Source organism: Leptodactylus fuscus, chromosome 6 (assembly GCF_031893055.1).
Source record: "Leptodactylus fuscus isolate aLepFus1 chromosome 6, aLepFus1.hap2, whole genome shotgun sequence".
NCBI classification, from domain to species: Eukaryota; Metazoa; Chordata; class Amphibia; order Anura; family Leptodactylidae; genus Leptodactylus; species Leptodactylus fuscus.
Genome location: NC_134270.1, coordinates 28,067,349 through 28,094,404, shown reverse-complemented (window position 1 = coordinate 28,094,404; position 27,056 = coordinate 28,067,349). Strand labels below are relative to the sequence as shown.

The following is a 27,056-nucleotide window of genomic DNA, read 5'->3' as shown; positions in this document are numbered from 1 at the left end:
CCTAAGTGAAAGGGCTGTCACATCGGGTGAGGACTTCTGCCACAAGAAAACATCAGAGCAGTAAGATTGGACTACACTTGGAGGCACCGAGGATAGGTCATTATGTTTTTTTGGGTTTTTTCACCTTCTTTGGCCTAATATATAAAATTATCCTCAAATACAACCTCTAAGAATAAAAGTAGATTCTCAAAGTGTAAGGAAAGCTGATGGGTCCTTCATTAAATGGATTGTCCAGAAGATAATACTTTATTGGCTTAATCTTAAGGTAGGTCTAATCAGAGGCGGGCCAACAGGTGACCACTGCATGGATCAGTATCCAATGCCTGAACACTGCACAGAACTGGAAGCAGTTGGTGCCATGTCCTGTATAGTGGCCTGAACTGGTACTGCAGCCCAGTTCCCGTTGGAATCAATGGAAACCGAGCTGCAGTGCCAGCACTAAGCCACTATATAGGTATCCAGAGTCAACTGTTTCTACGCTGTATATAGTATGAGCTTCAGAAGCAGCCATGTATAGCTGATCTACGTGGGGCCGTCTGTTGTCCCTCAACTGATCATGTATTGATAGCCTATCCGAAGGACAAATCCTTTAAAGGAATATACATTGAATTATTTTGGGCTTATTCTGATCATTCTTACCATCAGTAGGTGTCACTATCCTGGTATCAAATGGAAAGCTGGCATAAGATTAACAATTTACAGAAACTTTTCCGATTTTGCATTTCTGAGCTATTTGTCATAGTATGCCATATTAATCCACTAGTAGAGATTTAGAGATGTTTTAGATACTGGAATTTGGTTAGCTTAAAGGAACACTCCAGGAATAACTGATCCACTATGTTATGCCTAGACAGGGCTTGACACAGAGATGCAATAGGCATAGCACAATATTAGTTGTTCCTGGAGTGTTCCTTTAAGAACAATGATCTCTGCCACATCTTGAGACACTCATGGGCCTGGTCCCTTCTTCCACAGAAAGGGCCGACAAAGAGAACATGCAAACAGTTCATGTAACTAGATCAAGCGGGAAAACAGCAACAATGGGTTAAGAACATGGCACATTTCCCTAACAGTAAAAAAGAGCAATGTATTAGAGATGTGATGGTTTCCGTATCAATCATCAGACGTTATACACATTACACTTATCTGGACGGAAAATGCACAAGTAACAAGAACAAACAATGGCGATATATACAAGTACAGTGCAAATTGTGTCATCCACATGTATACACTTCTGGGTGCTCCAGACAATACATGGCCGAAGCTAGAGACCGTGAGTCCACAAGTTGTACTGTAGGTGGGATTATGAGCACAAGTCATGGAACATAATCATTACATTCTCCTGGGTGCGCTGAAATGGTGAAGAATGTATTTCTGGCATTCTTGCAACATTCCGGGTATATTTGCCAACCTCTTTGTCACAATCTATAGAGAAGCATTCATGACCCCTGACATCTGTCCACTAAAGTCTCCTGTAGGCTCTGAATGCTTCATGCATTATAATGGCCGAGTTATCTCAGTATAGCCGTATCACCACCATCGATTCTCATCTGTATAATAATGGACCAGCAGATTTATATTATTGTAGTCCCTTCATGCCAATTTGCAAAAAATATTAACTAAATGAGAACAAAAATCAGTTTATAGAATGTTTATAAGAACTGTGTCATCTGACCAGTGTGGGAATAGGGTTCCTAGGACCTGGAAAAATTCATTCTGGGGGCCATTATAGAGGTACATAAAAACATTACTGGACACTTGTTTGCACGTTCCTAAAACATCAACAGCATACATTTATTTTTCACTAGTAGCTTGCTACATAGTCTTTGCCTCTGATAATTTCTGTCTCGGGGTCCTGTCAGTAGTCTGCTGCCTGGCTCTTGTCTTGGACTAGAGCCCACTTAGCTAGAGATAAATTCCCATACAGGAATAGGCCCCGGGCAGCACCGCACCACGACCTGAAGCGAGCGCTTCAGGCGGCGCTATGTCAGGATGCCAGGGAGGGCGGCATTTTTGATTACCTAAGCCAGTCCAGGACAAGCTGTCCTGGACTGGCTTAGCACCGAGTGGTGGTTTGGGGAGGCCACTGGAGCAGCGCTGCTCCAGCAGCCTCCCCTCACGCTCAGGCAGAGAGCAGGTCCCCTCCATGCCTGCTCTCTGCCTGTGAACTGCGCTAAGCCCCGCCCCCTTCACTTCACCATGCCCCCTTCGTTCGGCCACGCCCCTTCACTCCTCCCCCTCCTCCAGTGTTCACCTTGGGTGGCGAAAGGGGTAGGTTCACCCCGGGCAGCAAAAAGATGCTGCAGGATGATATGGGCCCCTGCAGTGTGATTAAGAAGATGAGGACCAGGGAGGACAGAAACTGGTTAGTCTTACTCTGCACCAATCTGTCATCTCAGCTGCCCAATGTGTCTGCTATATATTAAAATAAACTGGGTCATTCCTTAAAGGGGATGGCCACTTTCAAATCAATATTAAGAGACAAATGTTATTGTTTGTACAATAAAAAGATATACAATTTTCCAATATACTTTCTTTATCAATTCCTCACAGTTTTCTAGAGCTCTGCTTGCCGTCATTCATTCTGTTACTTCTGGTGGATACAAGTCTGACCATGGTCATGTGATTTACGGTCCATGGTCATGTGATGTACAGTCCATGGTAATATAATATACAGTCCATGGTCATGTGATTTATGGTCCATGGTCATGTGATGTACAGTCCATGGTAATATAATATACAGTCCATGGTCATGTGATGTACACACAGGTGAACAGCTGATTACCAGGCAGTTCTCTGATTACTGAGCTGTGACTATAACGAGCGGCACCTGTGTCCTCATCACATGACCATGAACTGTAAATCACATGACCAGGGTCAGACTTTTATCCACTAGAAGTAACAGAATAAATGACAGTAAGCAGAGATCTAGAAAACTGTGAGGAATTGATACAGAAAGTATATTGGGAAATTGTACAACTATTTATTATACAAACTATAACATTTGTCTCTCAATATTGGTCTGAAAATGGCTAAGCCCTTTAAATAATTTACCCAGTATATAATACCTACACATGGCCATGCCAGGGGGAGACAGGAACCTGACATCTCCCTTCCCTAGGGATGAGCTTTACACAGCCGATACACAGAGAATGGAGAAGGAAGCAGACAGCACTGTTCTGTGTAGTGGTAGAACTGAGTCACTTAGAATCTATTCAAATGAATATGAACTGATCTGCTGTACCTGGTCTGACCACTACACAGAGAACAGAGCTGTCTGCTTTCTGCTCCATTCTCTGCTGAGAAAAGCTCATTATTGGGGAATTGACTACCTACCCCAAGAAGGACCTAATGTTTAGCATTATTATTAGGTTTGGATCTTATATTTGAGGTTTTTATATAATAAAAATGTTCACAATATTTTTTATTAAACATGGATGTTACAGTAACCAGATTCATGTAAAAAAAATATCTGGTGTTGGAGTTTTATATGGGTAATATATTGTTAGCATCAGGGCAGGGAATAGCATTGAAGTTGGACTTAGGGTCCACTGGAGTTACATTTTAGAACAAAAACAGCTTGGACTGTGGATTCAGAAATTGCTTTTTTCCCCATTAAATCATAATGGGTTACTTTTGTTAAATGAGCTGTTGAAGACATCGATATCAGCGAGCTGCACGTCAATTAATTGTTCTTCTGAGACCAAACCCTATCAGAGCCCTGAGCCACAAGCTTTACATTCTTCAATGAAATATTTATAATGGGACGGAACCTTCCGGGAGTTGACACAAACTCCATTACATTGATATCAAAGCAGAGGAAGGACTACATTGTGTGGGGTAGAAATTGGCAAATACACAGATCAACTTGAATGCAAACATTCTTTAACAGAGGAAAAAAAATATTCAATGCATTCACAAGAGAATCGTGAAAGGATATTATCCACCTATGAAATGAATCTGTGAGTCATCAGGGATGAGGATGAGGTGCCACTGCTTGTAATGCATTCTCTATGTGCAATTACAGAAACAGAAATTAAAACCTATAAGAAATGTAACTGAATATCATCAATGTGTTATTTGCATCCCAGATCAAATGCAATATTAAACTGTTAATAAAAAAAAAAAATTAAATAAAAAAAAATAATAAATCAGACACATTTAGAAGGCGATCCAGAATGGTTTTTTTTTGCTTAAAGAGAATTCAGATATTGAGTTTTGGAAATTAAGACTGTGCCTTCATATTCAGTAGAAGTATAGAAGGGTTGAGGGGTTATAGGTCTTTGGGTCTTTGGGCTTCCAGGTTCTGTTCATAAAATACAGTCGTAGATAGAGCCATCAATCACTGGTGAATTGTAAATATTTTTTTCTTACTTTAAAGCCTTTACGGGGAGAAAAATGACCAAACAGCAAAACAAGAACACTCAAGACAAATAAAAATGTTGAGTGTAAACTTAGAGACTGTTGACCCCGTGAAACACAACTAATAAATCTGTAACTGCGGCCAAGTATTCTTCTGGTTATTTTATTATAAAGTTTATGTACAAGCCTTTAAGGGATTTCCCGTGAACATAAGTTTACGAGGGTAGTCTGAAAAGTTTCTGACCTCCACATGTAGATGGCAACACTTGTCAACCAAACGCATATGCATTGGAATGTACTCACAAAACATTGTTCAAGTTCACCAAATGGTGCTAGAGAACAATCGAATGAAGGTTAGAGAGATAGCAGAGGCTCTCTAGCACCATTTGGTGAACTTGAGCAATGTTTTCGTTCATGGTTGCAGTTTTTGGCTGTCCCGAACGTTCATCGTCAACTAAGCTGGGACGGCCACGTTTAAATTCAGCTGCCCAAAATTTGACAGTGATACATGATGGTGCAGAGTGCAGAGTGGTGTATTGCCTTTCAAAAACAAATATCTAATGACAGCTCGATATTCGATTCTATCCATTTTCACAAAATCACTTGCGTCGACTCACTGCAACGACTGTCAAAGAAAAAGTGCTGGTGTCAAAAGGGCACATTCCAATAGTACATTCCAACGCATGCGCGAACACATTCCCCAACTTTGGTTGACAAGTGTTGCCATCTACATGTGGAGGTCAGAAACTTTTCAGACTACCCTCGTAGATCTGTAGACTATTAAAAATTAAAACTTTCTGGAGAACTTTCAGAGTTCTAAAGATTTTCTCTAACCATTTTAGTGGTGACCTCTGTTGTCTTGATAAGTGCCCAATGGATACAACCATGAACGCAGGAACTTTCTATGGTCTGGGACTTGTCAGAAACCCAACGACAAACCCAACAAAACGATTTCCTTATTTTGGTTGGGTTATCAGACAGAGACAGTATATGTACAAAACGATAACAAGGCCACAATAAGGAAATCGTGGTTGGGATCAGAGTATATGAAGTTTCTTTATTCATGGTCATATCCATTGCCAACTGATCAAGACAAAAGAAGTTAACACTAAGATGGTTAGAAAAAAAATCTTTAATATGTTCTAAATTTTTTAAATTAATATTTGCATAAAATTAATTTAAAAAAATTATTTTTGCAAAATTGTTTAACTTTTAATTGTTAATTTCGAAATTTAAAAATAGTTTTGTTTTTATAGACAATCATCTTGGCTATCTCATACATAAATGTGACTCACAACTATTTAGAATATGATTAGTTATGCCGATTCTTGTCATGTAACTGCATTGTTACGGTTTTGCTCGTGGCAGTGGAAAAAAAAAATCTTTTTCTTCTTGTACAATCTGTTCTCACATTCCCTAATAGCTCAGGGTATTATTAGGTGGATTCCCAAGCAAAAGGTCATTGGTTCACACCAAAAATCAGCCATGAAGAAGATTTCACAAGAAAAGAGAAACCACATCATCCAATAGCAGTCTCTTGGCAAAGAAAATTGATAAACTACATCAAGTTAGTGCCATGATAGTCAGAAGAAATAAAGTCTGTCAGAAGAGAAGTGGAGAAGAGACCCGGGATCAGATTTCGGTCAAGACACTCTTGGATATGATCGAGAACCTGACCAAAAGGTTTCAGGCTGTGTTGAAAGCCAAAGTTGGATTTATGAAAATTTTTAATTTAGATTTTAAAGGTGCAAGACAGTAACAATGCAGTTACAAAATGATATTTAAATTTGTAGACAAACGTTAAACTTTTTTGCAAATATAATTAAAAATTTTGTAGAATTTTAAAAGATTTTCTCTAACAATCCTAGTGGCGATGGTCTTTTGTCTTGAAAGGTTTTCAACTATGAATGCTGGAAATTTGGTTTAGTCTAGCACGTTACAGAAACCCAGCCATTATTTCATTAGTGTGGCCAACACAAAGAAGCAGGGTAAGTAAATGCAGGAAAGGATAACATTTTTCATTATGTATTAAAATTATAAATTTGAATAGTTAATTTTTAATAATTAAAATGATGATTATTATTATTGTCATTCATTTTGGTTTTCCAGCATCTCCTTAAAATTGTCCTTGATCTTTGTACATAATGTCCAGTAAAAGGAAAAAAACAAAAACATTGGCAACCCCACTCAACACTGAAGTCAATTATATAAGGATCTAGTCACCTTTCTCTAGCCCAATCCATTTTATGGGATTTTGTCATGTTTAGATAGCATTTTAAGGCACATACAAATGTCTATTTACTATAAAAACCTGAACCATCCTCTTCATAGAATAGAAAGCGGAGTTGTCACTGACAATAGGATTTGCCGGTGCTTGTAGCACATGCCATCAACTCATCTACGCTAGTTTAAGAAGTGTAAATGTAGCTCGTCTTGGGTACACTGACAAAAATGTTCTACATCCCGCATTCTGATTCTATATCGACAATTTATGCAACTGTGGGTGGAACATGGCAGAGAGGGATATAGATACTGAATATGGGAAATTATGTCAGTTCTTGATCGGCACAGATTTCCATTCTCGCATTTTGTTGGTTGCCTGAATTATTAAGACATTGGAGCATCTTGGTAATTCAGACAACTCGCACCAGTTGGGGCTTTTGTCAAGATTGGTTTAAAAAAATACCAGTTACAATGCATTTACTTCACTGAGTTTATATATGACAAGCCATGGCACTGTACGTAACAAGTCAGGAAATGTTCTGTTTAAGAAATTTAGGAAGCTCTTCTATCTACATTAAAGGCCCCAAAAGAAGGATGAACTGTCAAATAAGCCATCATCAGTTGGGCCTCTTCATTGTCGCCTGAAGGCAGATATCATAGGAAAGTAGTCTCGGCTGCTGAAATTTAACATTCTCGATCCATTGTTCTTATAGTAGATAAGCCACCATCAAAGACTTTGTTTAGCAGCTTATCTTCCTCCCTTCCTTCAGCTTATCTCCCTTCCCAACAGCTATTGAAGGTGCAGAAGCTCCTTACCAGTATCTACCAGTATTATGAATTTTTACAACCGGTAAACAATAATAACTACAGATGGGCAAACCAATTTGGCACAAGTTGGGTTTGACCCGAATATCCCAAATTGTTTAGGTTTTAATGAAACCGAACAATTTGGTATTAGTCTTGGTGGAACTAAAATGGCTATTGTGACATTGTTATACTATGGGGGTTTCTTCAGAAGGTGGGTATAATTTTTTATACCTCTACGGGGCCTCCACCTATTATACTCTGGGGTCTGGAGAGACCCCAAAGTATAATAATTTCACTTCTATTTTCTCTATAAAATTGTTTGGAAACTAAAACGAATCAGTGACCCCGAGCCATATACTAATCGAATCTTGGGAGGTTCACCCACCTCTATCAACAACCCCTGTGCATATGCTCTATTATGGAATATAGCCAATGGGTAGCTCTTTCATAACTCTCCAATCCTTGCTATAAGAACACACACTGGTGCACTTGAGCCATCCTTGTGTTAATGGCCACATGCAGAATAGCAGCCACTGGAAGGGGTCTATTCCCTGTAGGAGGTATCACTCTATTTGAGGGGACTTCAACGACTCATTGTTGTTCAAAGGACACAATTCCGTACTATAAAAAAATTCCAAAAGTTTCGCAGGAGGAAACAGGAAAGTAGTAATATAAGAGATAGCAAATAGCAAAAAGTAACAAAGACAACACAACACAACGAACAAAAAAATCTACATAAAGACATCAAACAATAGTGGAAAGGATCTGAAATGCAGTTTGACTTATTTTCACCCTGGATCAGCTTCATAAATGGTCTTCTGGAGGCTGTGAATGGCCTATTAGTAGTAGAACAATCCATAGAATGAACTGATTGTTTGAATGTATCAGTAGGCAACAATGATGCTTATGAGTTGTTGGAAACATGCAGAATGTGTGAGTGTTTCTCACTCACTACACCTTCCTGCGACATGAGGGGGGTACCTTCATGGCTCCTAAATAGTCTCTGCTTCTAAAAGTAGATTTTTGACACAGAGAAGTCCACTGAAATCACAAACAGACAGAGTAAAGGCAAATCAGAAAGAAACAACATTAAAAGTGAAGAGAAGAACTTCACAGCTAAAGTAAATAAGAGAACAAACAGTGGAACATTATGCAAGTTAGACAGACCACATACAGTAAGACGCAACAGAGAGCTTGTTCAGAGAGACAACTTTGAGGATTTAAGGGTTCGGGGCTTTGGCGCTGCCCGTGGGCAGAAAGGGATTTGTGCTGCAGTTAAACAGAAAGAGATTGAATATTTGGCAAATGCACATTTCCAGGAAACATTATACAGCTGTAACAAGAAGGACCGAAAGGGCTCAGAAGACAGGTTAGGCACACAATGAAGAACAATGGACAAGGCAAAGGCTGGTACCAGTTTTATCCCATTTTGCACCTTTTTATTGCACTTTTTTTTTTTACACTATATTGTTGATTATGCTTAATATTCATTAATATCTTAAAATGGGGAAGGTTTTTTATTACTTTAAACCAAGTTTTGAAAAAGTGACCATCAATTTTGCCAAAACAGTATGTCAACACATTAAAAACTATGCAGTATTGTACAAACACAATTTCTCATGAGAAGGTTCAGACCATCCAGGGATACAATTCCGAGAAGTTAAAACAATGACAGATTATAATTTTATGGTATCTGTGGCAGTTGTCATTTCCCTTCCCCACCAGAACTGGACATCTGTCTTGAGGTCTGTATTTAGGGTTTACCTGTTCAGTTTATTCCCAATGTTCTGGGCAGCCATGAAACAATTCAGGAAGTGGCATTAACTCAAGATTCATTATTACCCACCAGATATTTAGAATAAGTAGCATAGTCTTGGTTCCTGCCACTCTCCATCAATGATCCTTACTGACTGCCTTGTCTGCAATAGCCCTGATCTATCAAGACTCTAAAATTGGTCATACCCTTTCACTAGCGGTTGCCCAAACTTGGCAGTTGTTGCTCCAGATTTCCGAATATATAGGTACACTGGACTTGGCCAGTCCCGCGGATGTTTGTAATGGGGAGAGCAGATTGAGTCACTGTCAGAAACCTTTGGTGACTTTTTATGTTCCTTAAGACCTAACGTTTGGGCAGATTGAAATTCTTCATGCTAGATCCTTCTTTCCCTGACAACTTTGGAAAAGATTTGACACACCCAATAAATCTAAGACAGTCGTCCAGTCCTATCAAAATTGCCAGGTTTAGGTGACTTTGCTGTTATGTATATGGACACTGTACAAAATAAATACACCTGTCTTAAGGTAAGAACCATATCTAGCTTTGAGATATGACAAGGATGTCCATGGGTAGAGGTTTTGTGATGCCATACATCAAAAAGTGCTGTGATATGAGCCGCTATTCCCATGACTGAGGATCCTGACTGGTGTAAGGTTGTAAGTAGAGATGAGCGAGTAGTATTCGATCGAGTAGGTATTCGATCGAATGCTACAGTATTCAAAATATTCATACTCGATTGAATACTACTAGCTATTCGAAGTAAATATTCGATTCAGAACCAGCGTTGATTGGCCGGATGCTATACAGTGTATAGTATTTGGCAAATCAACGCTGGTTTTGCAGCAGGCTCGTCCTTGCTAGTCGGGAGAGCTGGCAGCTTGCTGTTACGAGGGAGCTGACTTTTCTCATAGGAATGCATTGACCAGTGTTGATTGGCCAGTGTACAGCATTCAGCCAATTAACACTGGTTCTGCTGTAGGCTTGTCTGTGAGGAGGCGGAGTCTAAGATCGGACCACAGCAGTCTCCATTGTGTACACTGTACACTGGCCAATCAACGCTGGTCAATGCACTCCTATGACCAAAAAGTCAGCTCCCTTGTAACAGCAAGCTGCCAGCTCTCCCGATTAGCAAGGACGAGCCTGCTGCAGAACCAGTGTTGATTTGCCGCAGGCTCGTCTCTGCTAGTTGGGAGAGCTGGCAGCTTGTGGTTACGAGGGAGCTTACTTTTTATCAGCACAACTGAACGTCACAAAATTCAGCTTAATGACAAAATACCCCTTATATTATTTTGGGGAAATACAAAGATCAGACAAGTTGGATTTTTCGCTGTCCAATCATTTTGTCACCCTGCTTTGGTTGTAGGCTATTGAATGTTTACAGTCCGTTCTAGAGAAGACTACAAGGTCCACTGAGCAGGCCGGCCCTCTATTGCTTGTTATTTGTATGTCTATGTCCCCTGGCCAACATAGTAGAATCAGACTAGAACATGATGACATTATATGAGTGAATAAAAAGCAAAGCTTATGCAGATAAAGGGCATCAAGAACTCAACTGAACATAAGAGGCAGATATCATCTATAAAGGCGTACACCATCACTTCCACAACATGAGCTCACCACTCCTATATTCCAGACATAGGACATTACATGTACAGTATAACCTACCTGAGCAGTAACATATGACCATATAACCCTGGAAGACAAATAGCTGCCCCCCAAGATTTTATGCAATTCCCTTAAACGGACAAATATAAATTGTACTAATGACTAATTCCTAAATGAAAATCACAAAAGTAACAGCACAGGCTAACCACACATGGCTGAGATCCTGGGCACTCCCACCAGTCAATAGCTTCAGGTTGTTTCTGGTTAGACAGTGATATTACACAAAACATTATGTGGCCATTGGGTGCTGCAAGTTGGAGAGGTTTCGACCATGTCCGGTTACTGAACTATGGCTGGTTTATGAGCTGTTACCCTTACAGATGTGGGATTTCATATTCACCTTGGTTCCCCTTTCACGCCATTTTCACATTGTGTACAGATAAATGTCAAGTCCGACAGAAGAAGTGTCAGGTTAAGGTTCCTTGGACCCACCAAATAAAGTGATTCCATGGGACCATATAGATTTGGACATCTATATGGTTGGGCCAGAGCTTGGGCCTACCAAATGATCAGGCTCATCTGTAAATTAATGGGAAATTTTGGGCACATGAAAGAAGTCTACATAAAATCTGCTGTGCTGTACATTCACAAAAAAGTGGATTTCTATAAATCTCCTCCATAGAACGCAATTAAAAAAAAAATCCATGGCAAGCATTTTCACGTGGCAGCATGTCCACTTAGGGTCTCCCCATGGATTTTACTCTTTGCGTTGTATATGGGGAAGTCTGTGGCAAACTTGCAGCAATGATGCAAATGATGGCAAATCTATTGCAGATTCAGCGAATCATAGGTGGTTTGCAATAAGTAAATGGGGAGATTAAAGCAATTGCTCATACACATAAGAGAAGATGGCGGTATTATTAAGCGCCGCAATAATAGCTCCCTGCACATCTGGCTTAATAAATACACCAAGTCCCTGAAGGATTCAAAAATTTCCCGGTGCATGGTGTGATGGATGAGACTTAGCGGAGATCTCATTGCAAAGCCCGGCTCAAGATGATTTGTTTCCTTTGTTCTAGCGATGCAGGTTGCTATGGTTACCTAATTAACCAGCGGTCGCTTTCTGGCATTTTTTTTCCTTCTTTCCAGATGGAAATGTCAGACAAGTAAAGCAATATATTCTGTTGTGCAGAAGTTACGTGCAAGCATTTCTGTAGGATATCCCTGATGTGCTGCGGTATTCTGGATAGAGGGATATCTGTATTCCATCAATGGGTGTGAGATACAAATGTAACTTTGTGGTGTGCGCTCCAAAATAATAGGATTACTGTAAATGACTTGGATAATTTCGGGTTGACAATCACTGTCCATATATAACTCCTACTGTGAGGCCACTATAGCAGGCCTAACATGGGGATTGAAGACTACAATTTTCAGTGCAGACACTGTAAGGGTCAGTTCGCATGGATTTTTTTGCAGGCGGATTTTGACACTGAATCCGCCTCAAAATCTGCTTGGAGAGCAGCCTCAGTTTTTTTTTTTTCCTCTAGCGGAAAAAAAAAGTGACAACCTATCTTCAGGCGGATTCTGCCTGGAAAAACCTGTTGGAGGCAATGAGAGGTAAAAAAAAGGGACGCTTTTTCTGGTGCAGTTTTTGCAAAAATTGTTTCAAACACAGTTACCATGTTTTTAAAGAGAAATTTCCAGGTCCATACAGTGTGCTGGACCAAAAAGAAACAAAAACGTGTAAAAAAAAAAAAAACGCTAATTCCTGAAGCAGATTCTTTCAGCTTGCAAAAAAACTGCGTGTGAACTGACCCTAAGGTCCATTCACACAGAGTAAACGTGCGCTCATTTTGGCACAATACACGTGTAAAAATAAGACTCCCATTGACTTCAATGACATTTTTTTTTACACGCGTAAAAAACGCATCACTTTTTTTTTACACGTAAAAAAAACGTCATTGAAGTCAATGGCAGTCTTATTTTTACACGTGTATTGTGCCAAAATGAGCTAAATGTAAACCTTACATAAGGGTGCGCTCACATCTGTGTCGATGTCTCTGTCCTTCTGGTCTATCACATAGAAAAACAGGTTAATGACAAAGAACAGATCCCGGGGAATCCCATTGACTATAAGAGGGTCTGTCCAGTGCCCAGTATTTTTTCATGGATAATAAAGTTGGATGAAAGAGTATGAAAAGATTTCTTCAAGTTATCTAAGGGCGAGAGAGAGAAGGGGCTAAAGTTTTTTTAAATTTTTTATATAGATTGTGAGCCCCACATAGGCATAGCCACATAGGGCCACATAGGGCTCACAATGTGCATTTTTTTCCTTATCAGTATGTCTTTTTGGAATATGGGATGGCAATCCATGCAGACACGCAGAGAACATAAACTCCTTGCAGATGGTTTTTTTTGCCCTTGGCAGGATTTGAACCGAGAACTCCAGCGCTGCAAGGCTGCAGTGCTAACCACTGAGCCACTGTGTGGCTCCCCTGAAGGGGCCACATCTTGTTCATCTGATATGATAAGAGCATCTACCATTATATCTGAGGTAGCCAGAAAGGTTGAGCCTCCGCCATTTTGTTTATGAGACACTTACTATTGACTACCAGAGATTTCCCCTCAGGCAATGAAGAGACTGCGCTTCCCTGAACTAGACTGCTGTGATAGTGCGCTGTGCAGACTAATGGGAGAAGCTTACGTATGGGCTATGCGGTCACGTGAGTCTGAGATTTCCACCGGAACAATCCCCATTACATACTACATACCCTTACATATACTTTCCTAGTCAATTACATCCGGGGTGAATTGCCAGTCTAGCAAATTCATTTTACAAAGCGCAGAATATTAGATAATCCCTTTAAAGGGGCTGCCTTAGACTATGGTATAGCTCTGGCCTTTTCACAACGTACCGTACTTTGCATTGTATGGGACTGGGCTGTGGCATCGCAATGTGACCAAAAGATGTGTGTTCACTGGCCTGAGAAAAGGGAGTGAGCTCGATATCACAGACCCAGGCATCTCCATTAAGGGTATAGGTCTAAGCAGGATGTAAGAACTGCAGACTTCAGACCACAGAATCAAAAGGCGACAAGGATGAGATTTAAGAACGCAAATTCTAAAATGCCTCCCAAACCAATAATTGCACCAGGTGGGCTTTAATAGGAGAAGAAACGTACTATTATGGTTAGAAACCAAGGAAGCAATGCAGAGATAATCTTATTATGGACTCAGTCTGTAAGTGCACCAGGGGCGGGGGCTGCCTGCAGACCGCTGTGATGCCAATCATGGCTAAAAGGGCGGCATTGTGCAATGAGTCTAGAGGATAACAGGAGCACTTGTGGCTGGCTGTAGACAAATCTGGTAACTCAGGCCCCGCCCCTGAAGCACTTACAGGCTGATTGGGAAATTGCATATCCATAATATGATAATTATCTCTGCATTGCCTTATCAGTTTGTGCCCACTACACACAACTATTACTGGTTTGGGAGGTATTTTGGAAATGACACTCCCTTTAAAGAAACCTGAAGTTTACCAGATTTTCACAGTGGATTTCACCCTGTCAATAATCAGGGATAAATCCATGTCAATTTTACTGCAAAATCTGCAACAAATCCAGAAAAGACTTGCAAATGTTGCAGCTGAACACTGCAAAATATTCCATGGCTGGACATACCCTAAATACCCATATACAGTTGCACAGATATAGCTATATCTATATATATATCACACATATACACTATACTCTAGTGCTAAAATAAGCGCTCCTAGGAATGCACTGGGTACCAGAAAAGAAGTTAAATATGTATTTCCAACAAAAACTGCTGATTAGCTGCGATATGTGAATTAAGACGTAACCATTCAGGAGTCTCTTTCAACTATTTGCTTGAGTTGCGAATGAACAGCTGCAATCACACAGCTATTCACATAGAAAGTGACACGTCTGCAACAAGGCACACAAGAAAGGACGAAAGACTAAGGCACTTTGTGTTAGACACAAGTCAAAATTATGTATTAGAAAGACACAGAAAGCTTGTAGGCTTGAAGTATTTTCATCACAGTAACAAATGAGGTGCCAATAACCAACACACAAAAAAATAAGAACAGAACAAGATTCTCAGGACCGTCTCCCACAATGAGGGTATTACTAAGATGTGTCACAATGTCTGATCTGTGGGGTCTGACGGAGACTAGCGGACTGCCAGAACAATCAGCTCTTATGTCGCTTCCTATCCCGATAATACTGTCAGCCATTATAGTCTGATGTGACTCTTGGGCCTCCAACGTGTGGCTTCTTGGCTACTGGCAACTTCAGAGGTTACCGCAACCAAAATGTATACTGTATATCCTATCTTATGAGGGAAAATAGACCCAATTCTTTAATGAGAACGCTTCCTTTACTCGACTACTACATTAGGCTTCACTTATGAAGTTTATGCACCAAATGGTGGGCAAGTGGGTAGTCCAGTACTTGAGTAGACATCACCATGTAACATACACACAGGCGGCCAATTGTTGGGCTGGTAAATAGAAGTAACCTAATGGCCACCAAATTTTTTATAACCTAAATAGCTCCACATTTCTGTGCTAAATATTTTATAAATCTATCTATATAACATATTGCGCTTCGAATCACCTGCACAGACTTAGAGGGGTTTTCCATACTCAAACTACTGATGACTTACTCCACAAAGGGGAGAGTTCAGTGTATAGAGGCAATGTCTCAGTACATAAGTTCTTCAGGAGCCCTGCATGGTGTTGTAATATTATTGAATATCTTACAAGCATCTTTATTGTGAAGTTATGTGCTCCCCCTGGAGCGCTGACCACCTATCTGCTCCTGATGCACACAGTATTTCCTATATGAACAGGCGGCCATATTCACAATGCAGATCTATAGGAGTTAGATTGAAGTTCTAATAGGTCTGCATTGTGAGTTTAACCCCTTATGCATATAGGAAACAGTGTTAATCAGACTAAGGCAGGAAATTTCTGCTTTGGAGGGAAGCACATAACTTCATAATAAAACTGTCAAATTATTTAACCTTATGCTACACACAGACTTATTTTTTAAAAAGGAAAAAAATCCATTTACTGAATTTTTTTTTTAAAGATAAACGTATGCAGTACACTGAATTAAGGAAGTCTGAGGTAATATAGGAAAGGATTAATTTATTGTCCTGGATGACCTGTCTGGTCTTACAGTACACACAACCATTATAAATAAGTATGGTGTAATGCTTCACTAGCCCAGTGGTGGCGCTGTAGAGACCTTGAACATTTGAGTCAGGTTTTCCCACAGATTACAGCCAAATACTGGGAGTCCTAATGGGAAGAAACTATCCAAAGTGTAGAACTCCTTTAAGAAATCAATCCGCATAGAATGTGACAAAAATATACCTAGAAGACATTTATCATCCCTCTATACACTGAATGCATTTTGTATCTCGGCTGCTGATTCAATATACGTAAATTAATACAATGATACTAATAATATACCTGATTCTACAGTGTGGTAATATGTGAACGAGTGGAATCTATCTTTATATACAGTATGCACTACAAGCATATAGAACCACCGGCTTTGCACATTGTGATACTAGAATTCCTATGTAGAACGCTAATGCCGCCCCCATTCTCATAATTTTATAAGTTAAATATGGGGATATGGATTACCTTTTATGTGAAAGATAAGATGTGTGTACAGGGCTTTATATATCAAAATATCAGTTTCTCATAGGAAGAATCTAATTTCCAAGTTCTAGTTATTGAGAATGAGATATATATATATATATATATATATATATATATATATATATATATATATATATATATATATATATAGGTATAACTAATGCGAGCTCCATGATTCACTCTATTAGAACATTAGGCTCTCCATGGAAACATGGACAAGGATGGAAATCAGTCTAGGAAGCAGTTCAAGCGAAAGGCCTCACTTTTAACTTTGGCAAGAGTACAAGGAGGCTATACACTCCATAATGGATTGCTTTGTTGGCCTTTTCACTCTTGATGTTCTTGGCCAGTGGTAAAAAGTGAGTCTTTGAGCCTTTGCTGGTTTCCGAGATCCATGGATAACCTAATTTCTGTAATTGGAGACGACATTAACATAATAAAAACTGGAATAAAATATAGTTGACTACGGATATGTATAAACATATATTAAGGCTTTTACAAAACCAAAGACCCCCAAGTATAATGATAGCATTTGTGGGGCCCGCGGTGTCACTTGCCGATCCCGGCCAAGCCACTCCGCTGGTTAGGGACTCTGCATATCCTAATAAAGTAAGTGAAAGCTAGAGAGGCGGAAAGTGGAGTGGAATTTGAGGGGGAAATATTAAATTATATGGAACACCAGCACCAGATTATACCATGTGAACAAGTCCTTACCCTGCAGCAATAGAGGTGTAAGTTATAAAGGAACCTATATACAATATGAATTCACCTCAGAGCTCTATGATGACAGGCCTTTAATAAAGTCTTATATCAGGGTTTACATTATCCCATATATACTCAGGACTGACACTGTAATGCAGAATGCTGCCGCTACGTACATGGCTATGCCTTGCCTTTCACTGGCTTGTAACACCCTCTAGAGGCTAAAGTAGAATATTCTCCAGATATCCTCGCACGGCGCTGGGAAGATCCTTTGGTGGATACAACTTAAGATAAGAAATCGGGATAGTGACTAGTTATCAGTGAGCTAGAATTTGCTGAGAATTCTCCAGATCTGTGCAGTAGAGCGGTCATGTATGGTTATGTCTATGCAGCGGGGTATGGCGAGCGTAACCAGACAGCGCCGGCATTTGCTTATTTATACCAGATCTTTTCATAGAATATAATGGCCCACACATGTCAATACTTGCATCCTTTTGGTATATATCCAGGCTATATTTACGCTGTGGTATCTCTTTCTCTACTGTATTATGTGGCATAGGATACTATACATATGACATATATACTGGGCTAATTGGCTTGTGTACTGTAGGAATTGTGTACAATGGATCTACATAGAAAGTAGACATACAAAGAGTTGTCCCATTATAGAATAGGGTAGTAGTCAAGTGTTGGATTGTTATGGGTCTGACCATTGGGACGCTCAACATTCACGAGAATGGGGACCTCTAAGTTTCTCTGACTAGTTCTAGAGGGTGGCATACAGAGGCACTGTTCTCCTAATTACATCCTGGAGAATAGAATAGATTTGCATATTTTTTTACCCAGAATCCCTAGCGGAGCAGGAATAACTTGTAAGTCTCTGTACTGCCTATGTAGGCACACACTCTCCCTAATGTGTAAGATTACCCCCTGACCCTGGTCTATAGTCTCTCACTCTGCCAAATCAGTATCCCTGCACTATGCTGAGGAGGTCCAAAAGACCGAAACAGCGCTGTCCATAGCTGGGAATCTGTTCCTTTTGGAATAGAAATACTAATTTGGCAACTAAATCCGCATCATGTTAGTAGGCCTATTAACTGAGTCATGCATAATGTTAAGGAGGCTGCCCTCTAGAGGGTGGTGTACAGAGTGCACTGTTCTCCTAATTACATCCTGGAGAATAGAATAGATTTGCATATTTTTTACCCAGAATCCCTAGCGGAGCAGGAATGACTTGTAAGTCTCCGTACTGCCTATGTAGGCACACACCCTCCCTAAGTAGTTCTTGACAATATAGCTCCATTCACAATCGTTTCATTCACTTCTATGCAATCTCCAGATATATGCTACACTCTGCAACTTACATTGATACGTTGCATTGATCTTCAGTGGTAATCTGTACTTTAGCTCAGTGCGCCATTTACAATTACGGTATACAGGTCACTACTGGACCCAGTCAACACTATATACAGTACAACGTGCTGCCTTGTTATCATGGATAAAGCACTACACAATACTTACACCAGGAAGAAATCCATTGTAATGTAATAATAGGATGCAGAGTTATATACAGGTCCAGGACTTTGTCTTACAATATTTACCTTTGGTGTTGTTCCAGTAATTTTGGATCTTCCGAGTTAAAAGGGTTATACAGGTTTAGAAAAAAAAAAAAAACATGGCTGCTTTTTTTTTTTAATCAAAAATCGGGGCCACATATGTCCACAGGTTGTGTTTGTATTGGAAGGTCGGTCCTAGACAATACCTGACACTGTAGGAAGGCAGCCATATTTTTCTAATACTGTCCAACCCCATGAAGCACATGATCAATATAAAACACACACACACACATATATATATATATATATATATATATATATATATATATATATATATATATATTTCAGATATAATTCTTCCAGCCTGACCAGAGACATGCAACTCAAAGTGCATAAGTAAGTGCATCCTATATACTTTATGGGTGATATAGGGTGCACTTACTTATGCACTAAGGAAGAAACATTTGACATATTATTCTTGTTATATAATTACAGTATTGTTCAGTATACTCCTCTACAATGCAATTATTCACCCTATGGAAAGAAGTTGCACCCACCTTACCACTGATGTCATTAATTGCTATATGAACAAAAATGGATGCCTCTTCCATACCTTCCAGGTATACATGTCGATAACCTACAGGAAGCAAAGATGAGGGAATATTACATCTGTTATTTCATTAGACTCCAATCTGCTGTTAATGGTTCCAGATAGATTTATCTATACAGGCAGTTTTTTCACCTTAAATTAAAGAGAATACTTCATATGCTTATGCAGTTCTATCTGAGAGCAGGATATGACAGGGGGAGAGAAGCCGAACTCTCCGATATATAGGTTTATAGGAACTGGAATCAGAAGTATTAGTAGAAAGCAGAAAATCCTGACAGGACTCCTAGAAGAGACAGTGAGAGTCCTGATTACCCCGCCCACTCACATTGATTGACAGCCATCAGGACTCCTAGGACAGACAATGAGAGTCCTGATTACCCCGCCCACTCACATTGATTGACAGCCATCAGGACTCCTAGGACAGACAATGAGAGTCCTGATTACCCCGCCCACTCACATTGATTGACAGCCATCAGGACTCCTAGGACAGACAATGAGAGTCCTGATTACCCCTGAGACCATTTATTTTTTTCAAAAATTCCTTGAGGCCAGACAATGGAATCATGGAATACAGCCCTAACGTTTAAAGCCCCTTTAACATGGTCCAATTATTGGGCACAACTGTTCCTATCAATGGTTGTCCCTGGTAACTGGCCTATGCAAATATGGAGAAGTTTAGCAAATATTCATTTATCGCGTGATCACGTTTCATGCAACATAGATGATTCTAGATTGTTGGCATCACACCGCCCTGTGGAAACAGAACAGTGTGCTGATGACCAACACTAAATGTAATGGGACAAATGACTTGGTCATCCCCATAAAACGAAAATGATCTGTTGCATTTACATGGAATGGAGTGGGGAGTGATTGGGAAGAAATACTTCTAGGAATATGCGCTCCCGATCACTGCCTGCTGGGTCGGACATAAAAAAGAACCTTTCATAATGACAGTGAAGAGCCGTATCTGTGTGTATAGTGTTGGTATCTTGACTTATCTAGGCCCCAATTAAAAAAGTTGTTATTAAACCCTGTGTCCTCTGCGGACTCTGTCCCAGGTTACACAGCAAAGTTGACAAGCAAAGTTGACAAGCAAAGTTGACAAGTGAGCTACAGGAAATGTCAGCTTGTTGCTTGTGCTCCTGTGTCTACTATGAAAAATATAATATTTCAAGATTGTTTTTTCTAGTATGGCTAGACCTATAAAAAGATAAAACCACCTTCAGACCAAAAAATAATATTAAAATAAGGTTTATTTATTACTAAATCATTTACAGATGATACTTGATCCTTCATAAATGCTTCCTATCCCAGTGTCCCAATGATATTTTAGCATGAAAAACCTTGTTAATCCCAGAGTGAGTTACCTGGCATCATACTGCTCAATGAAATGGTTCTCTGACCAATGAAGTCTCTCCCTATTGGATCGTGGTCCCAGACGAGGAAGCGAATTAGTGAGACCTCAGGCATGTGCACAGTAAACACCAGCGTTTCCTCCCACATTGGATTGAAGCCTACAGACATAAATGGATATATCGATCAGATTTCATTGCGGGGTATATTACCCCCATTGTAAATGCTGCCATGCCCATGTCCCACAATACCAATTCCCTTCAATGGGGATGAGTCTTGTCCACCAACGTTACCTTCACAACAGGGGTAAAACATGCCCTGTTCATAGGATCTGCAGGGATCTCAGGGGTCAGATCCCCATTGATCAGCAATTTATCCCTTTATTCTATGTATAGAAGCAACATATTTTTTATGGCATAATCTCTAACAATTCTACATTGCACAGGTAAGATCTTTATTGCATACTTTACTTTCTGGTACCAATTTACAGTTATGCTAGGTCTACACTAGCATTGCATTTCCATTGTTTGGATCCATCCAAGGACCCAAACAATGGAGATGGACTGCTAAAACAGCAGTGACACATGGAACCCGGCAGACCCCACTAACTATAATCAATCAGTCTAACAAACTAGCGGAGTAAAAAGTGCTCCGTGCAGGATATTTCCCTCCACCAATTTTCAGTGGAATCTGCGGTGGAGTCTTCATACAAGACGCTGCTGCAGATGTGAATGTAATCTTACATGAGTTTCTTCTCCATTTACACTGAGACTGGGATTTTGTAGTTTATTGCTACCAGGAACCCTGGGCACTAGGGATGCAAATATATAAGGTAACATTTCTCAATACAAGATGCAGATTTATACCATAAAATGTTGCATAAAGGACAAGCTACTTGGAATGTGCTTACCATTGTCATCTACAACCCGCGTTTGCTCTTTATAGCAGTCTACAGGCAAACCAATGACCTCAACTTCTACAAAAGGATCAATGATCTACAAAAGAAGCAAAACAGTTATGTGCTAAACCAACATAAAAGATGAACATTGATACAGGGAACTGAATCTACTACATGCACGCCGCCATGTTTGTGGTCCCAATTATGTCTGTATAAGTCTTGGAAATAATGGAGAAGTTCCACTCATCCCTAGTTTTTTTTTTCTTAGGCGACCCTTAACTTTGGGGTCATCTTTTCCGCGTTTTTCTAGTTTCTGTATTCCCTGTACTCTTGTGTGAGTCACTGATGTATTTCCTTACAGTCACGTTTCTTCCGTTCTGTATGGAGATACATCTATACAAAAGGGCTGAATATAAGTCCAAATACTGTGTACTACAAAGCAAACTGACTACAAAATAAGCGCAGCTCAACCACAAAAAAGGAAGCCCTTAGAGGATACATGTGCTGGGGTATTGCTACCCCATGATCAGTATCTCCCCATGTTCATTGGGATTATATGTGTTTTATTGTATGCAGCTTCTGACTTTTTCCTGGTAAGTATCTATTATTCAGGGTCCCTTGTGTATTATTTGACGTACGTACTGTATCTCTTACGGTTATGGAGTGATAGGATATGGACTATAGGGTACGCTGTGACATACGGTATAGATTTTTTATGGACTTTGATTATTAATAAAGAAACTACTGGTGTTTTATTTATGGATGTGCTGTCCATATTTTGTAGGGGCTTTACGCATAGGAAATGGCACAACATAGGCAATATCATAAACGATCAGAAATAAAGATCTGATGTAGAAGTCTCAAGTGTCTTATGGATCCCTCATCACTTATTCTGCATAAAGCGCTATCTACATCTGTTTCTCTAAAATTGTGTATGAGTGACCCTTTAATTTTAGTAGCACTTTATCTTACATGCTGGCCACAACTCCAAAGGGTTTTGATTAGAGATGAGCGAACAGTAAAATGTTCGATATTCGATTCAAGTAGTCCCTCAATGTTCGACTACTCGAATCGAATATGGAACCCTATTATAGTCTATGGGAGGAAAATGCTCGTTTCAGGGGTAGGCAACATTCGATCAAATTATACTTACCAAGTCCACGAGTGAGGGTCGGGCTGGCTCCTCCGAGAAGTCTTCTCCGTGCAGCGTCCCTGCGGCATCTTCCGGTTCTAAATTCACTCTGCCAGGCATTGGGCCTGGGCAGAGCCGACTGCGCATGCCCGCACTACAAGTGGACATGCGTAGTCGGCTCTGCCCAGGCCCGATGCCTGGCAGAGTGAATTCAGAGCCGGAAGACGCCGCGGGGAAGCTGCACAGAGAAGACTTCTAAAGGTAGGAAAAGAAGCAGCGTTGGTTGGCCGACTGTATAGCATTCGGCCAATCAACGCTGGTTCTGCATCAAACTTTTCCATTCGACTAGCGAGTGGTACTCGATCGAGTATTTTGAATACCGTAATATTCGATCGAATACTACTCACTCATCTATAGTTTTGATGCTTTGCTTAGGGCATCACCCCATAGTTCTAATGATCTGTAGATGTCCTAAGCTCATGGGCTCTTATTAATGTTATCCTCTGACTAAGGGTATATTCACACAGAGAAATATAGAGGCAGATTCATTCAAAGAAGAAGCAGTATTCCCCGAATGAATTTCCCATTGCTCCCGTTCCAGTGGGAACGGGCCTCAGTCTTAGCTGGTTACTTGGTTCTAGGCCACATTGCAATGGTAACGTGTAAATTATCAGGTAGCGCTACATCCTGTCGCTGCTAGAGCACGCCGCGCTACCCAATAGTTTACACGTTACCATAGCAACATGGCCTAGTGCGAAGTATCCAGCCTTGGTGTCTCACGACTTGCTATGTCCGCTTCACTATTGCGGCGCAGGGCATCCCGGCAGGCTCCACCATGTGGACGGGAAGGCTCTACGACAGGATGGTCTGTGTCGCCATAATAACTCTAGGCCACGTTGGTATGGTAACACCGGGAAGCACATGTCCTTCAGTCTGGCCACCTCTGACTTCCGGACCGCCAAGTACCTGTCAAGTACTAAAGTTCAACCTCCTCCATAACCCCACCCCCCTATGACCAAAACCGCACCCCTGCCCCACCCTGAACTGCTGGGCCATCGGAAAATGGTGCAAAAAAGGTTGTGAGCCACTGCTCTAGGACCCAGCAGTTCTTAAAGTTCCCGGTCCTGGATCATTGCGTTCATTGAGTTTATGCAGCTACTTATAATACAGTAACATAATTTCAGAGATAAGAGTGGCCCAACCAGTATAAAAAGTCAACAGGCGGTCTTGACTGGGTTAAAGAGATTGTCTAATGCAGACCTTGTCCATATTTAACACATCCCCTTTAAGAGCTACATTGGATGAGTACTCAAAGCCTGTAAGATGCTCTGAATAGATGTTCAGGATAAGAGAAAAAAAGAAGAAGAAAAGACAGACAAAAAGCCCAGACAATGATATATGGAAAACCAATAAGTCTGTCCTCCATATGACTGGAATATAAATGGCCAGTGCAGCTCGTCCTAAATGCTGGTAAATGTAAGACTTTATTAATAAAGAAAATGTCATCCCTGCTTCATAAAGAGAGCCGCCGGTGCTGGGGCATCATAAGGACACGATGTTCAATCACCAGACGCATCACCGCCGCGTCCTGTACTGTCCCCTTGTGATAACACTGCTAGGTGCTCACAGAAATCAATAGGGAATAAATAATGTTCTATAAGACGTGCAACAGACAACTCCTCGGTAATGTAAGGGCTGAAAAAGCCAAGACGGACATTTACAGCACATAAGATGTTCAGATGTGAGCTCGCCCGAATTTGCAAGAGGATATCTTATCACAGGAGACAATGAAAAGGTATTGGACAATTATTATTTAGTAATAATATTTTTCAATGATTTTTTCTTTGCTTTTGTTGTCTCCTGTAATAAAGATATCACGCTGCAGTAATTCAGGCTGACTCTGCTACATCTGTATAGATCAAATCCAAGAAAAAAATTAATACAGGATTGTCGGGTTAAGAGTAAATATTTTCAAATACCCTATTACAGAAGGATGAGCCCTCACTCACAAGTTTTATTAGTTAGCTGGAAGACGAAGAGCAGCTGCAAAGAATGTCTCTCCCTTTGGAGGACTCTATGCATCTGTGCATTGTGCATGTTCAATGGACAACATGTAATGCTTTATTTCTCCTCTTGGTGTGCTGTGGGGAAAATGAACACTTGTTGCCAGGTTACCCTGCACATTACAGCTAAGCATTGGGTTTCCTGGTACAGAAACAGACACTTTTACTAAAAAAGGATTGTCTATAACAGAAATGTTCTGTCCTGGAATGTATTAGAAAAAATGCCGCAGTTTCTTCAAATAACGAAGGGCCTGGGTGTCGAGCCCCTGCCGATCCTCAAATGATAACCTATCCTAAAGGGTAGCAGACTGCACCACCTTACCTCTCCACGGTCTCCCAGCATAGAGTCCTTTGGTTTCGGAAGCTGCTGTCCACTGATTATTCGGAGAACTAGCTGCTTTTTTAACTGGCCTGGTAAGGGGTCCTCGGAATTTGGATTAAAGGCACCTAAAATACAAAAAGAAGAACATAGAACATGGTTACTATGATAGAGGATATTGTATCGTTCTTGGCTCTGATGCAACAATTGTTGCAAATATAGCACGATAAGCAGGTTGTGGACACAGCAAAGCAATGTGTTAAAGGAATTGTCCAAGAAATTAAAGATGGATGTTTTCTTCTTCTCAGGAATTGACATCATGTTCGTTGGTCACATCACAATGCCTACGCTTAGTCTCATTCAAATGAATGGGACCGAGCTGCAGCATGGCCACATGACCAATAGATGTGATATCACTTCATGAGAAGATGAAAGCAGCCATGTTTTCTAATCCTTACAATCCAATAGTATCATGATAATGATGAGTACTAAGCGTTCCATCTCCCTTTTGCTACTAAAGGTCCCAAGACCATTCTCAGTCTGTGCCTAGGTCAGACGATTGTCTAGATGGATAAACCTAAGGAAATTAAATAACACAGAAGCAGAGTTGTAGGTTCTGATGCGAAATGTGTACCCTACCTCTTATGTGGCAATAGAGCCAACATAGGAAATGGGCCAATGCAAGTGGAGCTTCCGCACCCCAAGAACTGTCCACAAGGGTATCAGTGCTGGACGAAAATTCCTACCACTTAGGAGGCCAGTTCCATATTAAAATCTCTTCTAAACAAGTCCAGAACTTGACATAGCATTTGATTTACTATAAGTAAATATAGCAGACCACCTCTACAGTGTATACATCCCCCCAGTGTTTCTCACCATGACACATGCATTTCGGCTTCAGAACATAACCACAGTTTCCATTGCTGTTGAACTTTGCTCGATTAAGTTGCAGCATTCGGCCCTCTGACTGGTAGTTTAAAGCAACTGTTAAATAAAGCAGAAAATTCATGAGGACGACATAATATTCTCTTAGACTTACAACACAGTTTTTACCCTGGTGTTTGAAGAAAAAAAAAAAGCCTTAAAAACACCAGTACTATTGGAGTGTTTTTTTTGTGCTCATAATGTGAAGTTTATAAAATTTTCAGGGCTGTAGAGAAAACTATCCATTTCAGTTTCAAAATAGAAGGATTATTTTGACTCACCCTTATTATTATTATGCGTTTGTAACTTTTTAATCATACATCTTCAGTTACATGCAGGGAATAGGTAAAACTCGCAATCAACCCAAACAGGAGGTAACTTACTTTCCGTAGCTCCCAGTCTTCTGCAGTACACCTGTAGGGAGGGAGTATCCCTCTCCTGCTACAAGTGGAAACCATTACTAGCCTTGTCTGTTAGTCATTGGGCTAAAGCCTTATTTGACATGGTGTCTTGGCAGGAGTAACTGGAAAAGTCTCTCAAACAATTTAAACTTCTGAACTCTCAGCGTATAATCAATAAGACACTTGCAATGGTGGACTATTACTTTCACAAACAGTCTAGATTGCAAATGACTTTCTGGCAATGGCTGTTATTATGACTACTTTACAGTTATGAGCGTTCCACTGTGCAAAGGAACATGGGAAGAATATGCAAATCTGACTTCCATGATGTAATTAGGATGCCAGTGCCTCACGTATGCACACCAATAGAGGGCGCTGACTGAGAATGTGCAAGTCTAACTTCCATGATGTAATTAGGAAGACAGAGTCTCAGTCAAGACATCCAATATAGGGCGCTCCCTTTAACATCATGCCGACCTTCTCAGAGGCCTTTGTTTGCAATGATGTTGGGATTATACCAGATACAGTCTCTCAGCCAAGGACAGCTGTTTCGATGTATTTGCATCTCATCAGCTTGGCGCAGAGAGGACTTATCTGGCAGAGGTGAGAAGCCCTCTATTGGA

General features: G+C 40.4%; 1 protein-coding gene across 3 annotated transcripts in view; it reads right to left on the bottom strand.

Moving 5' to 3' along the window:
* PLCH2 (phospholipase C eta 2) overlaps positions 1-27,056 on the bottom strand; it is a 441,994-nt gene that overhangs the window by 7,106 nt on the left and 407,832 nt on the right. For all 3 annotated transcript variants that reach the window (XM_075279623.1, XM_075279620.1, XM_075279621.1), the window contains exons 17-21: positions 25,985-26,092; positions 25,112-25,236; positions 21,607-21,691; positions 20,711-20,857; positions 19,291-19,370 (exon numbers count right to left, since the gene is read on the bottom strand). In XM_075279623.1, the coding sequence (XP_075135724.1) occupies positions 19,291-19,370; positions 20,711-20,857; positions 21,607-21,691; positions 25,112-25,236; positions 25,985-26,092 (545 nt within the window). The remainder of the gene's footprint in view (positions 1-19,290; positions 19,371-20,710; positions 20,858-21,606; positions 21,692-25,111; positions 25,237-25,984; positions 26,093-27,056) is intronic.